Source organism: Microchirus variegatus, assembly GCF_963457635.1.
Source record: "Microchirus variegatus genome assembly, chromosome: 10".
NCBI lineage: Eukaryota > Metazoa > Chordata > Actinopteri > Pleuronectiformes > Soleidae > Microchirus > Microchirus variegatus.
Window position 1 is genome coordinate 26,673,686 of NC_139811.1, and position 17,645 is coordinate 26,691,330.

The window sequence follows — 17,645 nt, forward strand, 5'->3', positions numbered from 1 at the left end:
AATATGTTAATTGGATAACAAAAGTGAAATAGGTTAATAATATGGTAGTGCCATCTTATTTAGACAGAAATCACCATGTATTAGCTTCGCAAAAACAATACAGAATTTTAGTAATTCTCATTACCAGACTGTTACCTAAATATTGTGTTAGTGCAATCACACCAGGCGCAGGGAAAGTGACGAGTTTACATACAAAGTGAATACAATGGCCTGGCAGCGCAAATAGCCCGACAAGTAAAAAAAACATATACATATTTGGTGAAAACTTCGCCTCCATACAATGACGCGAAAACCCATCAGACATAGACATTTTATCCTCCCCCTCATTCAGCTCTCAGCCCACTTATTTGGCATGTGGCTGCAGGAGAGGGGGTCTAGTTACAAGAAATAGCATAGTACTGTACTATTATCTCTATCTATGACTACACTAATACCAAGTTGGAAATTATATTAGAAATAAGGTGGTATTACTGTAATATGACTTCTTATTCCAAACATTATTATACTACCATACTATTGTCAAGTGGTTACTGTAATGTAAAGTGTTGCTAGTAAAGGCTTGTGTGTTTCACATTTGTTTGTTTATAAAGTTGAATTTTATCACTGCAGTTGGAGTCATTAAAATGCATGATGGACACGACCGTCCATCATTGTAAATGGTAACTCTAAACACATAGGCAGGTTAAAGTAGAAAACTGTCTTCAGGTAGTTGTGTTAACACTGTAGGGAGATGCTACTCCACTAATCCTGTCTTGCTTGCTTCCGGTACTTCACCAGATTTTTTCGTAACCAATTCAGGTGTGGCATCAGTGCAATCGTGCCATATTTAAAATGCACACAAAAACAGGTGGATGGAAAAACACACTGTAAATAGTGACAATACTCCTCAACTACATAATACATTGTAACAACATTCAACTGATATCATTTCAGGCGATTAACTTAAACCTTAACACAGTGTGCACACTCAAACATTATTCATGGAATCAAGCTTCATATGTAGGCTATGTATGTGCTTTTAAACATGTTAACATTGGCTGAAGTAGAGTGCAGTTAATCATTTTATGTTGTTTTGGCTCTGTATTTTTTTGATGTGCTATGAATACAGAACCAAAAAAAACGTTTTTCCTGATGAGTGTTTGTTAAAGTTAAATTATATAGCAAATATTTTGTCATTGTGCAATTCTATCATTTTTGTACAGTTTGCTTTTACTAACAACCCCTGCATTGTATTATTTTTATCCATTCTTTTTCTCCTTTCTTTGTTTAAACTAATCAATGTTGTCATACTGTCTCTGTACTGTACTTGATTGGATGGCCTCTTCTTCTTCCATTTCTGCTCTATCCATTCCTTTCTCATTTGTCGTGTTGCCTGTCTACATCGTTCCCTCCTGTACTATGGGCTGTCTCTTCATTCCTGTGCTGTTCTGTGGTCTCTCAGCTCTGCTCCTCCCTCTGAGGATCCTGCTGCTCCTCTGTCTGAGGCAGACGAACTTCTTAACAAGTAAGCTTTTCCCATGTGTACATTTGATCATGTGTTTACATAGCTAAGTAATAATAATACATCCACTGGCTTATGTTTTATTGGAGTGCAACAGTAATACATAATACTAATTTTTTTTTAACCTGTTTTAACCTGTCACATCATCTGTTAACTAAGCAGTTCTCAAAATTCAACTTGCATCTCACCTAATTCTACTCCGATCTGTCCACACTACCCTGATGTTTTTAGCCATTATCACAGAAGTTTAATAATGCTGCTGACTTGTGTTTTAGTTTGAAAACTCATAGGCTATGTTTCAGTCTGGAAAGCCAGAAACCTTTGAAAATGATGAAGCAGTTACCAGCCATCCGCTGTGAAAGTACTATTAACATGTGCTTTTAATTTTGCCTCATCAATCTCCAAGGAAAACTATTTGCTCTGATTTTCCACCACTGTTGTATCTCATTAGTAGTTCTCTGAAATTAAGAATCAGCGTTCTGTTGACACGCACATTCCACGCTTTAAAACAGGGCTATCCAACTTCAGAAGTGGGTGCACCAAAAGTGAAAATAGATGGTGTTTTTTGGGTCACACAGAACATTTGTCAAAAAAATAAAAACAACAATTAAAATAATGATAATAATAATAATAATAAAATAATTTGGCTAAAAATAAAAGGTTTATAGAAATTATTGCAAATACATTACTACAATGTATGAAAATAGTTGGACATTCAAGAGACGTGCAACAATTGTCAACAATTACAGTGATTGACATGACGTCACTTGACCGTGTTGAAATTGTTCTATAGTACAGTAATAAAAAAAAAAGGGTGTAGGTTTGCGTATCGACAGTGAGGACAGGTCCCCGCTAATATTTGGAGAAAGCCAGATTGACCAATATTAGAGACAGGGAATGTGTGAGGGAATTCTGTGAGAGGAGAGTGACAGTGAGCAACTGGATTTACGAGCATCGGTGAACGCATCACAGTCGAGCAGAAATATCACTGTGCATTCAGAGATAACACAAGTGACGGAGACAAGAGAGAGAATTGAGGTGATATGCTGATCTGACACAGAATAGAAATAGCGTTTCATTTTTAGGGCCAAGGGTAAAGCAGTTTTGTAACCAAACCTACACCTGGATGTTCCTCCGCCTCCCCTTCCTGCCCTTGGGAAAATTGGCAAAAAACAATCCATGATTTGACTTGTAGTACCTCTTTAAGTTAATGCACAGTTAATGCACAGAAATAAAATAATGGTTTAAACTTGCTTGTAATTGCTGGAATAGTAAATGAATGTTTCGCTCTGACGATATGTTGACTTTGCATCGCTTTAGTTTTGCGAACAACAGCGCAATACACTTTGTCAGTTCAGTTCCACTAACATGAGTGTCTCTGACCTGTCCCTCCCATGAAGAGCAGTGTGAGTGACTCATGTTGCAGCCAATCACAGCCCAGCACGTGTAACATAACGCACAGATGTACCAAATCCGATTTTGGAACAGAATTTGTTACTGAGTTACAAATTATTACTGTAAATTGTGTGACTTTCAAGTACATTTTACCAGAACTTAATCTAAACTATTTTCAAGCAGTTTTTGTTGATTGCGTGGCACTGTCTTCGTCTCCGTCTCTCGTTTTGTGGACGCGTGTGGCGTACAAAGTTCCATTAGGTCGGAATTGCTTGACACCGATGTGGATAAGCACATTTGTCCAGGGCATAATGTGCATTTAAAGTATAAATTCTTTCCTTTAATTTGCGGAAAAGTAATGGCTATACTTCCAGTTCAATACGGCTGCTTTAGGATTAACTGGGCTCCCCATTCCTGTCCAACTCTGCCTCTGATTGGCTTACAACTAAATTTTACTCGACCTCAGCCAGTCATCATCACTAAAGCAAAAAGTAAAGTAAAAAAAAAACTTTGCCTCACGAGTTAGAGATCTAGTTGGTCTGATGAAAACGGCTTCAATGAGCTAATAATTAAAGTAACACGTCGTAACAGTAACAGTGACGGCATTGTCATGATTGAAACTGTAATTAATTAGATTACTCATTACTGAAAAAGTAACGCTGTTTATTTTTAACACTGGTACTCTCATCACTGCCTAAATCAGATGAGAGCTGTTGAGTCTCGGTTGCTCAAAAGCCCATAGGTAAGTTTTATCATAAAGTCAGCTTCATTTACAGAGAGTTTGCAGGATGTAGGTAAATAGGCCTGCTCTTAAACAATAAAATCATGAAGCAGGATAAATTGCATTTGATGACTGTTCATCCACCTTTAATTACTTCAATCGTGCTATCGATCGTACTCTCGGTGTAAACCAAAACCAAAGCAGTTACCGTTGACAGTAACGGGCCCTGCTTTATTAGTGTCGGCATCATTGTCCAGTCCCACTGTGTTGAGCTGTGTTCAATAGCTTTTAGTTATTGATCACATTCTTGAATAATTTGATCTACAAGATACTTAAAAGGTCAGTCAAATTGACACATAATTGAATGTTATTGTATGTTCGATCAGAGCAGCTATAGTACAAATATAACAAGGTCACTGGCAAAAGAGAAGACTGCAATATCTAGGTCATTGTATGAGAGTGTAGATGATTGATTACTTTTTTTTTTTATCATTATTTCTTTTTTCAAACTTGGTGGATATTGTGCTTCTATTTACACTGGAAGCATCGTAGACCAAACACTAAAAAGTCTTATGTTTTTATGTCTATTAGAGAAGAGTGGCTGTCAAAGTGACAGTTCTTGTTCACTAACTTGAAATTCCCCCCTTTTATAGGTTTGTGTGCAAGAACAATGGCGTACTGTTTGAGAATCAGCTGCTTCAGATTGGCATCAAGTCAGAATATCGACAGAATCTGGGTGAGTTGTCTCAACAGGAAAAGTGGGTGGTGCTTAGCACGATTTATCAGCACATGGTTGTTTGGTGGACTCTGTTCACATCTCTCTGAAGTAGACTGTGAGGTCGCATCATATCTAAATACATATAAATATTTAGAGAGCTTATTTGTACAAAGTAACTGTTTTTATATTCTAAACTGAGGTTGGATACATCAGGGTTTCATCTAATAAGAAAAAAAAAAAAGCACCAGTGTCCAACAAATTAAACTTGGAAAAGGAAAAAAAAAACTATGTTATTCGTGCTGCTCACTGAAATCCACATCCTATCCATATTTGTAATTTAAATGGCTACCTCGCCTTGTTTAATTAAAAAAAAAAAATTCTACACTCGCACCACGCATTGTAAAATATCTGTTTGATGTTCTGTGTTCAGTCAATCACGACACAACAGAAAACTATAACACAACACGTTTTGCTACTGTGACTGTAAGAGAACGTGATTTGTGAAGTTACAGATTAATATTCTTATAGACCCCTTGGCAGCCTACTTCACGCGCGCGTCACCTTCTCTCTACTGCGCATGTCGGTTGCAGAAAGGGATATTATTGTGAGCAACAAAACAACATGTCTCATTGCGCTGTTGGTTGCACTAATCGTGTTAACCAGCAAGACAAAAGTCTGAAGTTTTACCAGATACCGCGTTGCACCCCTTTCAAGAATAACCGGAGACGTCTTTGGTTGCAAGACATCAGGAGGAGCAACTGGAACGAGCAAATGATAAAAGAAGCAAGAATTTGCCGTGCTCACTCCATATTAGTTAACGTTACGTTCATTTTTGGCATCAGGTAACAAGCTAACATGAATGAAGTAATTATTACTATGCATAACAATGTTAAAAAAAACAGTGTTTGAGAGCAACAGCGTAATTAAACCACCGTAGCTTAGAAGCTAATGTACTCCGATCGTTTTTCTAGTTGTGTAGGACTTTCCAGCAGGTATGGAGCATGTATACTTTCCTATTTTTCCTCTGTAACTGATCATCAGAAGCTGTTTGCTTTGTCGGTTTACAACCTATTAAGTTGTGTGTAGAATAAAACCTCTTAAGTATAAGTACTTATTCTGGTCGCCCTTCCCAGAGGGTAGTTTAGTGAGCTGTAGGAAGTAGCTGGTAAAAAATCTGGAAAAATTGTGTTGCTTATACTGTAAGCATTCACTGTCGTAAGCATACAGAGTCGTGTAGGACTTTAACCTCTTCTTCACGGTTGCCCCAGACGCAGCGACAAAAGCGTCATAAAACCATATCTAACTTTAACAAACACAGACATGCTGCATACCCACAGAAAGGTCAGAAACTCAGGTAAAAGCTCATATAAACAATTCTTATGTTCAAGAAACACATTCAAAACAACGATGGATCAAAACGGCAGGAGTGGAAAAAAACTATCACATCGCACACATTGAAAAGCGGCACTGGGGCGTCAGCGTGATTATGTAAACAAAAAGACGGAGAACCCATAGATTCCAGCGGTACCATTTTTATCACTCTACGACCAAGATTCACGTATACAGCCCCAAAATAAGAGCAAAACAACTGACTTTCAAGAAATACAAGCAGAAATGTTGTCTTACCTTTGCTGTTTATCAAAATTTCCACCGGAACAAAACCACTTCTAAAGAAGAACTACACTTTCCAGCATGCTTTGGGAGCAAATCCTGGTCTGATTGATCATTACAGAGCGACATTAGATCGTTCTGATTAGAGAAGGGTGAATGTCCGCCTCAATGCGTCATATGCATTTATATCCTTTTGACTCGCTGATGAAGTGATTCACATGCATTTGGAGACCGGGGTCTGATTCTACTAGTTTAGAGGTTTAAAACGAGCTGTCAATCACCCTAATTGACCAAGGTAAGCCAGAGCTATGGCGCTGCGTAACTGAAGACGCTGCAGAGTCACAGAGTTATTATTACGCACCACACAGGAAGCATCGATTTACAGTAGGGTTGGGAATTTCACACATTTTTAGAGTCGATTGTCGAGGTCCACGTGTCGAATTTTATGTCGACTTTTTTTTTTTTTTTTACTGCAGCAGTAACAGCAGCAACGCAGGGGTGGACATTATTCTACACTGTACTACTTCATTTTAGGCTCATAAACATGGCTGTAATGTCCATTATTGACCATCAGAACAGCGGTAATAAATATGAGGGGCAAAAAAAAAGGAAAAAAGCGGACTCTCCGCTGGAACACGTGTGTCGGCACTCAACAGACGGCTCAGGTCTTTGAACCTGCGCTCGTTAGGTGTCCACCAGAGTGAAGTACAGTGATCCTGACTGGGTGAGATGCCGTCTTCATTTGTGTAGCGCTTGTGTCATGTCCCCCACCCCCGTCCTAAACTTAAGCGCAACCTCGTTCGCACTGCACGCACACACACACGCTTGGATGCGCACAGCCACTCGAGAGCCGGTGACGCGCGCACCTGCAGGGAGCCTGGACAGCATCACCTTTTCGTACACAGCTTCCTCAACCTCCGTGGTTGTGAACTTTACGCGTTTGTGACACTTCGACTATTTTTACTCGTAATTTATTTGTCGAGGTGCGCACGTGTCGATTGTCGATCGATTTGTCGACAAAAAAAGTCCCATCCCTAATTTACAGCGAGTTATACTTTTTTTTTCAAAACAAGTGTTTTTAGACCTGTAGTGACATATAAATAAGATTAAATGGGTTTTTAATAATTTATAAAAAAAAAACTAAGAAATCTCAAATGGCACAGATGGTGCCAAGCTGTGCCAAAAGAGAGAACGCCCAGACATCGCTTTATTAAAACCTCTGTAATTTCACTCTGCTTCACTTCAGCAGCATCAGACTTTGCACAGCTCATGTCCACACAAGTTCTATTTTCACCTGACTGTCAAACACACAGAAGCTCCTCATTTTCTTGGACCACCTTCATTTTGATTTGATTCCTGAAAATGAGAGGTCTGGTAGGGCCTCATCTAACAAAGTATGCAATTGTGTGGGACAATGTGAATTTCCACCGTGTCCCACTCATCAGAGCCTGGTTCACTACTCATTCAAGGATATGGTCATGGTGTTCCTACCACCTTACTCTACTTTCCCCAATCCTATTGAGGAGTTTTTCTCTGCTTGGGGGGAGAGAGTGTATGAGCATCAGGCTCAAAATCAGAGGTCCCTGCTCCATGCAATGGACGCTGCATGTGATGATATTACAGGAGATCAGTGCAGGGGATGGTTGCGTCATGCACGCTGTTTCTTCCCTCATTGCATCACAAGGGAGAATATACTCTGTGATGTGGATGAGAATCTGTGGCCAGACAGACAGCAGAGTGTGGATGGCCAGGAGGGTGAGGATGGTTGCCAGGAGGGGGACGGTGAGGACAGAAATGTCCTCAAGAAATGTTAGCTTTGAATCTCTAGCTTTATTTACAGCACTGCTACAAATCATTTTCCTTGTTTTTTGTTTATGTGTTTATATTACAGTATATTGTGCTGTATACATTTTCTTTGACTCTGATGTATGCATACATCAGTACTTATTGGTTATTTTTAGGAAGAAAGAATTAAGAAAAATAACTGCAATGACAAGTGGAATGTTTTCTTGACAGAACTTTTACATGCGCTTAAAAACATGATAGTGCCTTCTATGATATGATTTGACTCTGATGTATGCATACATCAGAGTAAAAAAAAAAGGTAATAAAATGGTTAAATTTTGCCTGGCAGTATGAGTGCAATGTGTGATGTGCCTTGGAGGATACTCATAAAATCCTAAAAGAAATCAGTATTCTACACAATTGTATTCTGTAAGCTAGACAAAAAAATACAATGAAGGTCTGGGCTAAAACTGAGAGGTGGACATGAGGGATATTTCAATGACATAGTGACAAAACATCTAAACATTTTGACTTGCAGTGCTTACACAATGCCAAAGGGACAATTTGGGGGCACTGACTATATGAGAAAGGAATTTAGTTTGGACACATGAGTGAACTGTTTTGTGAGAGATGTGAGCTTTTGCAGATTAACCACGGTGTTGTGCTGAACCATCCAGGTTATTTTGTCAAAAGCACCGAGTGTTGAGAACGTCCGGTCTGTTTCGAGAAATGAGCCAAAGCAATTGAGAAGAATCTTTTGCCTTTTAGTGACACTGACTATTTATATGGGACAGGAATTTAATTTTGAAGCATGAGTGAACAGTTTTGGGAGTGATATGAGCTTTTGCAAGTGAACTATGGTGTTGTGCTGAACTGTAAGACTGAGAAGACTTTTGAGAATGTAATTTCTGTTTCAAGAAATGAGCCAATGGAGAAAAACTGTAAAACCAGCTGAATGAAAGACAAATTTCCATGTATTGATATGCAGCGAAATCAAAATACAATACACAGTTCTAATAATAAATCATGCCTTTATTTACATTTTCCACTTGTACATGTGAAAGACATTGTAAAAATAATAATAATGTAGTCCCTGTTGGGTCATCTGTGGTGAGCTCAAGTCCCTGTGCTGTGTGACAATTAATTTTGATAATAACCTGCAGATACCCTCCCAAGTAATTGGTATAGTACCAAATAGCCCCTGGGGCATTATACCGATAAGCACTGATAACTGCACTGTGATCATGCAATGATGCACATTCAGTTGTGTTGCCACAGCTGTAACGCTCAACCCAGCACTCAGCATGCCAATGGCACGCTCCCTCATGATTTGTGACATCTGTGGCATACTGACAAGTGACAAAAGTCCACATTTTGGTGTGCCCTTTTATTGACCAGACCATAAGGAGTGTCTGTGTACTGGTCACGCATATTGACCACCACTCTGCCATGCTCCATGACTCTCGTGAGTTGAAATACTCAATCTGAGATTGTAGTTAATAGGAGTACATTTTTGTTGAGTATAAGTCACTTCATGTATTGGTTTGCCCTCTTTTTTAAAGAATGCAAAAGTCATTTTTAGACAATTTTAACTACACTGGTTACCATGGTGATCAGATTGTTTTATTGACTATGTGTCTCTGTTTCAGGGAGGATGTACCTATTCTACGGTAACAAGACGTCAGTGCAGTTTGCCAGTTTCACAACCACAGTCAGCTGTCCTGGAGAGCTGCAGTCTCATATCCTTTCACTGTTCTGATCATTTCAGCCTGTGAGGTATGTAGTAAGGTCAAAGTTGAGTGTCTTTATTGAACGTCCTATCAAACATTTTTAATTTTCTATTAATATCGCATAAGTGTCTATTGTGATACATATCATTATCGTATTATCACCCAGCCCTATATATATGAATATATATGTGTATATAAGTACAGTTAGGATCGTAAATCTTGGAACATCGACACAATTCTCTTTATTTTGGCTCTATACACCACTGTGTATACATCACTGAACGGTGAAGGAATTACAATACTTTCTGTGTGTGGCACCCACTTTTTAGGGAACCAAAAGTAATGGGACAATTGGCTGAAAGGCTATTTCATGGACAGGTGTGGGCTGTTCCCTCATTATGTCATCTTCAATTCAGCAGGTAAAAGTTCTGGAGTTGATTCCAGGAGTGACATTTGCATTTGGAATCTGTTGCTGTTAACTCTCGATATGAGATCCACGGAGCTGTTGCTGTCAATGAGCCATCAGCCATCATTAGGCTGAATTTTTTATTTTTTTTTAAACCCATCAGAGAAAAAGTAAAAACATGAGGTGTGGCCAAGTCAACTGTTTGGAACATTCTTAAAAAGAAAGAATGCACCGGTGAGCTCGGCAACACCAAAGGACCTGGAAGACCACTGTGGTGGACGACAAAAGAATTCTTTCCCTGGTGAAGAAAAAGCCCTTCACAACAGCTTGCCCGTATATGTATGTGTATATGTGTATATATATATATATATGTATATGTATATGTATATACATATATATATATATACCGTATTTTCCGCACTATAAGGCGCACTTAAAAGCCTTTAATTTTCTCAAAAAACGACAGTGCGCCTTATAATCAGGAGCGCCTTATATATGGATCAATTGGTAAAGTTTGACTTTATCTGTTTTGTTGACATTCCCTTTAGCACAGCTCCATCTAGTGGATGCATAACGCAACCCCAGTCAAAAGTTTGACTGCAATGTCTTTTATTCTATGCGCCTTATAATCCGGTGCGCCCTATAATTGAAAACAGTTCTAAAATAGGACATTCATTGAGGGTGCGCCTTATAATCAGGTGCGCCTTATAGTGCGGAAAATACGGTATATATACATATATATATATATACTGTATATATGACTGTCCATTTTGCCACTTTTTTCTTTCTTTTATCATAGAAGGCACTATCATGTATTAAGCACATGTAAAAGTTCTGTCAAGAAAACATTGCACTTGTCATGGCAGTTATTTTTCTTAATTCTTTCTTCCTAAAAATAGCCAATAAGTACTGTTAAAGCATTGGATCAAACACCAATATATAAAAAAAAAAAAACTAGTGCTGTTAAAAGTTACCCATCCCTACTCACCAAGGCCAAAGGCCCATTTAAACAGATACTTTTATGTTATGTTTAGATACACAAAACTTAACATGCTTTGTATTTTTACACAAATAAGTGATCATATCAGAGAATGTAAATTGGGTGCCTGATGTTGAAGTATTTCAAATGCCCTAAAGATCAGCCTGAACAAATAAGTATGATGTATCATCCTTGACACTTGGCCACAGCTCAATGTTCAGACCAAACAAGTGGAACCACTAGTAGAGGGTGGAGCCCAGATCCAGCAGGTCCTCAACATTGAGTGTCTGACTGATTTCTCTGATGCCCCGCTGCTCAACATCAAGTTCAGGTAAGGTCCAAAACCAGCAAGAACACACAGTGAGTGGTTTGAGCCTCACACTATGTTGGATTTTTTTGGGGATATTTGAATTCTGCACACAATGTACGCATTGTTCTCAGACACACTGGATATATTTCAGGTAATCACAGTCACACAAAATGTTTGGTTCAAGGCTAATTCTGTATAATTGCATTTGAAATCATATTAAGTAATCTCTTAACACTCCTGAAACATGTATTCTATGACCAGTCATGTACACAGAGCCTTTATGTGCCAGTGTGAACAGGAAGCCGATCCTCTACTCATTTAACAAACTACTGCAGAGAACTATATTATACATAGTTGTGTTATACTTTGACAGTGCATGATACACCAGAGGTCCCATGTGTTATGTTCAGGTATGGAGGAGCTTTGCAGAACCTGACTCTGAAGCTGCCCGTCACCATCAACAAGTTCTTCCAGCAAACTGAGATGGCCTCACATGACTTCTTCCAGCGCTGGAAACAGCTGAGCCAGTAAGTGTCGACCCACTTTACCACCTGAGCCTCAGCCACATGCAGAGATGCTCTTCAGTAAAAATCGATACGCAAACCTACGCACTTGGGCCTGGGTCACACCGTGCACTTTCCAAAGTACAATAGACAGTGAAAGTGATCTTTCACCGCAGTTGTAATGTCTTAATCTGTCGTATATATCACAAACACAACGCATTTCATGTGTATGCACCCTAGTTGTCTGATATATTTGATGAGATCCTCCTAAATATTTTTCATAGATTCTTATTTGAATCTATATTTGAAGCATGAATATCAATCTATACAATTCTGGAATTAGATTAATGTCAATATTTTAACACTTTTCATGAGTCAAATAACAGTTTTTAAGAAGCAAAAAATATCATATTATCATTCAAAAAGATTGTATTTTATTGTTTGAAAAAACACTGTGGGGCCCTCACTTCTTTGGGCAGGGTTTTTTGTTTGCGGGCAGACCTCAGGAAACTTGCGGGCTTGGAGTCGCTGTCCGTCTGATTATAAACTTTAGATACTGAATATTATTTTGTCGGATGTCGACGGGGAACGACTTCCAGACGGACAGCGACTCAAGCCTGTGACAACTTCTGGTCCATTGAGCGGTCACTCCAGAACTCAGTAGCCAATAAGCAGGCAGCTTCCTAAGGCCCGCCCACAAACAAAAAACCATTGCGCAATGAACAAGTGTATTTTCAATAAAACAGTAAAATGTGTATGTAAAAAGTATGTAAATGTATATTTTTGTGATCTTTTTAAAAGGTAAACGCTATGTAAAACAGCTGCTGCTCCATGTGTGAACAACTAGAGATGTACAGACACAGCAGATCATCGACGGAGCTGTCACACACTGCACACACATCCATTGTAGACCTGGCCTTAAATTATTGTTTATTTTGTTGTGTCACTTATTGTGCGTTACAGCAGTATTTTTTGTATTTGGGATGATGCTTCAACACAATATTGGCTGCAGGCTAACAAGTGAGGGCAACACGATCAAACACATAATGTGATTCTAAACATAACTGCCGGTCCCATTCATTTTACTGAATCTTAAGGCGCTTTTCCACTACATAGTACCGCCTCTCACGGCACGGCATGGCTCTATGCGGTTTTGTTGATTTTCCATTAAAATTTTCGTTTTGAGTCCTGTGTCAGACTTCGTACTAATGCGTCTTCCTGTGACAGCACTCTGGCCAATTAGTGGACGGCTGTCTGACGATGTCACACATAGTATAGGCTCAGCTCGCTTGGTACCTCACCTGAGCAGCTACTAGAAAAAGTACCAGGTACTAGAGCTCAGATCGGGCCCAAAAGATCAAGCCGACCCTACCTGAGCCCTTGCATGTTGTGTCTGAGCCCGGCCCAACACATTAACTGTAATTACGAGCCCGAGCCCGATTTAAACCCAACAATTTTGAACGCGCATATGTTCCTAATGACGTTCACACAATACAACGCGCTGTAACATACCACGCGAACGTGACAAGGGAGAAAAAACACAAATGCTTGATCAAGGGCCCGACCCGGCTCGGGCAGAGAATCTAAACTCTACCAGGTGCTATTGCTAATGGAAAAGCAAAATAACTGTCTCATGCTGAGGCGAGTTGCGCTCGTGGAAAAGCACAATTAGGCTGCCAACATGTTGGATCATAGAAACTGAGTTATGTGAAGCTCTGTAGAAGACTCCATACCTAAAGAGGCATTAAATTACATATGTGTGTATGAGAGCCACAGGGGGACAGACTGTTAAAAAAAGCCAATGCTCAGACATTGAAAATGCCTAAAGGTCAAGACAAATATAGGAACAATGGAAAATGCTCAAGCACTTACTCTGCCATGATCAGTGCCAACTTCTGTTGTGGAAAACCCCTGATCTTTGCGGTCTGAACTTTCCTCAGGCCTCAGCAAGAAGCACAGAAGATATTCAAGGCCAACCACAGCATGGACACGGAAGTACTGAAGGCTAAGGTATGTTCACATTTCAATCACCTGTCTCTGTTATAGACGTTATAGATTATTTTTGTGTCTGATGTCTTATTACTATGTGCCCACTGTGATGCATTTGTGTGCAGCTACTGGGACTTGGAACGGCTCTGCTGGACAATGTTGATCCCAACCCAGAGAACTTTGTGTGTGCTGGAGTGATTCAGACCAAGAGCCAGCAGGTCGGCTGTCTGCTACGACTGGAGCCAAATGCTCAGGCACAGGTAGATCATTTTGACTCTTGGGGATGACTCTCAGTCCCATTTCACTCTTGCTTCTACCACTTAGCCTTGCCCCTCTGTCTTTTGCATTTACATGTAGTAGTGTGTCCTGATTTTGAACCCCTAAAATGGAAATTTTTCAACGTCATATGACAGATGGATGAGTATGATATTTTTTTCCCAGAATAACAAAATCCAGAGTAAAAAGATTAGGGGCCGTATTTATCAAGCGTCTCAGAGTGCCATTTTACACTTAAGTCCTGAGAATATGTGAATTATAGTCCTACTCTCAAACTTAAGAATAAAAGCTATTTATCAAATTTCTTACGTCTAAGAATCAATCAGATCCTGGACACTTCACCAGTCCATCACAGGGACGCAGAGACAAACAACCATTTACTCTCACACCTACGGTCAATTTAGAGTGACCAATGTACATAATCCCCATATTGTTGTTTTTGGACTGTGGGAGGAAGCTGGAGAACCCGGAGAAAACCCATGTACACATGAGGAGAAAACGTAACCTCCATGTAGAAAGACCCTTGTTCTTACCGGGTCGTGAACCCATGTTTTCTTGCTGCAAAGGCAAGAGCATCCTCACCCACCCAACGTTGGATAATTACAAAGACATAACAAACTGAAAAGTGTGTGTGTGTGTCCTTCCACAGATGTACCGTCTGACTCTGCGCTGCAGCAAGGACTCGGTGTCCCAGCGTCTGTGTGAGCTGCTGGCCGAACAGTTCTAGAGTCCAGTCTTGTCCAATGAGCAGAACCTTCAGCATCCCCACCAGCGACCTCTCTGGCTCTCTCTCTCTCCCTCCCTCTCTCCCTCCCTCTCTCCCTCTACCCTGAGCCCTCATGCCACTTCTCTTCCCCCAACAAACCAAGAATCTTTAGGTAAAAAAAAGGTATAACCGACATAAGGGAAAAAACTGCCGCTGCCAAACAGCAACGGTCATATATTGTCATTCTTCTTGTCCCAGATTTTGATTCCAGTTCATTCTTTTACTTGTTTATAACATGATGCTTCATTCTTGTTTTTGTTGGTGTTTATCTGTGTGAGTGAGTGAATGAATGAAAGAATGTGTGTGTGGAAAAAGAGATGATGAACGCCTGTCTAGCTATTGTGTGTGTGTGTGTGTGTGTGAGAGAGCACATGAGAGAGGTTTAATTTGAGTAGGTAGAACATTCCGTGAAGTGTAGTGGGAGAAGCTGTTCATTCCATATATGCACTCATCCCCTCCCATGCTCCATACACACTTACACACACACACACACACACACATAAATGCACACTAGTATTGGGTCTAACTGACTTGCTGTCATTCAGGTGGAGCCACTAATGAAGAATTTCCTGCTTCTGCCCACTCATTTCCAATTTGTGATACATTCCCAGTGAAGATGCACTTGTTGTGTTGGGATCTCCTGACTCTTCCTTTCATGAAACAGCACACCCATGTATGTTGATTTGTTTGGAAAGGAAAATGTACCAGTGGATTATTTTGACTGCTTTCTGATGCTTGTGATGAAGGTCAGTGAAGGCTGGCACAGAGTGAACATCACAGGAATGACCTGATCTCTGTAAAAAAAAAAAGTCCAATGCAATACAATCCACTTACCCTAAATGTCACATAAATGCTTAACTAACACAGACAGCATGCTGTAAAAGAGAGACATGTAAGACACTGTTGAAGCAGTATGTTTTTTTAAATGTCTTTATTACCTGCCAAGGCTGTATTGGTCATCTGTGTGGGCAAATACTCAAGGTTGTGATGTTGGTATCAGTATTGGACGAGAAGTTGTTTTGACCCGTGTGTAGTTTAAACAGATCTGAGACCTGTTTGAGTCCATCTCATCCACTGTCTTGGGAAGCACCGGTGAGGTGATTCTGATGACTGGATGAATACAGTCATCCTTCTTGAAAACTGGAACATTTTCTGAAAAACAATTGGGAGAAAATCCTGAAAGCCACATGAGTGTTTGAAGCTCCTGTGCTGTGGTGTTTATTTTGTCGCTTAGCTGCTTCCCTAACCTTCTGATTAGGAAGCTGTGGAAGAGAAAGACCCAAACTGGGATTACTCCATGTCAGAATGCACCATTACTGGTGAAGCATCCATTGATTTTTTTCTGTGTAAAGAAGCATAATCAGGACTGTTGCTCATCTGTGACACTGGCACCACAGCAACCAAACAGAGAAATCACACAGATCCATGGTCCTGAACACACATCTCTGTCTGGTAATCTTAATTATGTTCACAGCACAGCCACTGCGGTAAATGTTGAGACTTAAGCCCATGTGTCCATCTTTCACACTCTTCCTGTACTGACTGATGTTGACAGCATGAAGGATTTGAAGGTTTATTTGTGTGAATGTGAGTGTGGCTGTTAGCAGATTTAAAAAATAAAAAAGAGTCTAAAGACATTTCTAATACATGGTCATGTTACACTATTCTCTGGTTGTATGAAATCACAGGACCTTGAACTTTGTTGTGGAAAAATGTAGTCATTTTTGTCATTCAGTGTGTGTGTGTGTGTCTACACAGTATCCGCTAGCTAATGCAGCCTCATGTATCGGTGTTAACAACCTGTCCAATACCTGTGTTAGAATTAAAATTTACTCTGTAATGAAAATGTGAAAGTAAAACTATGCCATATATCCAACATGGTGCCTCCTGTCATTTGTCACAACAGTGAATGAAGCAGTCATTTCAACAGGAGGAGTTAAAATAGTTCACTATTCTGATGTACGAAACATTAGTGCAGACAAATCTAACATCCATATCATGACTGTTGTTTCTGTTTGTGCTAATAGGAAACATGGCTATGAGCAGGAAAAAGGAAAAATGGAATTTAGCCACTTTACGAAAGGATTCCCTTCATAAAATCTATGGCTACTACAATATCATGCATGTCCACGGGGTGTTGAAAAGTAGTTGATTTCGATTTTCATGAGGAATTTGACGGCAAAAAGTGTGCATGAATGTATTCATTTTCCTCCTCACGTTTGTTAAAAACAATGATGCGCAGACGTGCTCGCCCTGCAACATCAGCTTGGGGCCGCGCACGTACATGTGACGTTAGGCATCAGCGACGAAAACACACAAAATAAACTCTATGGTTGTGCTCTATAGATTTAATTGCAAACTAAAGCAGTTTTGTAAGTTAAATATGTGTTGCTGATTACAGCTTGAAGTGGCGATAAGATCTTAAAATATTTTGAGAAGGTGTTGAAAAAGTCTGAAAAAGATATTGAAATGAACTTCAGGATTCCTGCATATACCCTGTCACGGATGATGCTTCTTGCTATGAGAACCTTTACACTGGAAACTGATTTTCTTTTTTTCTGCTCACACTCATGCACTGAAAGAAAATCAGTACTTTTAGCTCATGGTGACAGAAGAGCTGCTGGTCTTTTTGCTAGTGTGGTCACTTTGTGTCACTGTGGCTAATCGGAATTAAGGATTTCAAACAACAAAAGTAAGACATTTGAACTTGGTGATGTGATGTTAAATCATTGATTTTCTCTATGGACGTTGGTGCAGGGGAGTTGACTCTTAAAGAAACACAAACTTCAGTTTCCAGTTGGAAGAGGCAGTCGCCAAAAAGATAAAGTGACATAATAACAGCAACTCCCATAGACACTGGATTTAAATATGGGAAACATGTATATGGGGTGCCGAATGTAAAATTCAGTCACACTTTTCTAGGTGATGTATTTTCAATTTTTACCTCACTTTTCT

At 39.7% G+C, this 17,645-nt stretch overlaps 1 protein-coding gene across 3 annotated transcripts in view; it reads left to right on the top strand.

Moving 5' to 3' along the window:
• ap2a1 (adaptor related protein complex 2 subunit alpha 1) overlaps window positions 1–14,661 on the top strand; it is a 37,649-nt gene extending 22,988 nt beyond the window's left edge. For 2 of the 3 annotated variants that reach the window (XM_083897158.1, XM_083897159.1), the window contains 8 exons: window positions 1,442–1,504; window positions 4,271–4,353; window positions 9,381–9,472; window positions 11,056–11,177; window positions 11,567–11,683; window positions 13,600–13,669; window positions 13,774–13,908; window positions 14,574–14,661. In XM_083897158.1, coding sequence (XP_083753284.1) covers window positions 1,442–1,504; window positions 4,271–4,353; window positions 9,381–9,472; window positions 11,056–11,177; window positions 11,567–11,683; window positions 13,600–13,669; window positions 13,774–13,908; window positions 14,574–14,651 — 760 coding nt within the window. In that variant the 3' untranslated portion in view covers window positions 14,652–14,661. The remainder of the gene's footprint in view (window positions 1–1,441; window positions 1,505–4,270; window positions 4,354–9,380; window positions 9,473–11,055; window positions 11,178–11,566; window positions 11,684–13,599; window positions 13,670–13,773; window positions 13,909–14,573) is intronic. The other variant, XM_083897160.1, reaches the window with a different exon arrangement.
• Window positions 14,662–17,645: the final 2,984 nt, after the last annotated feature.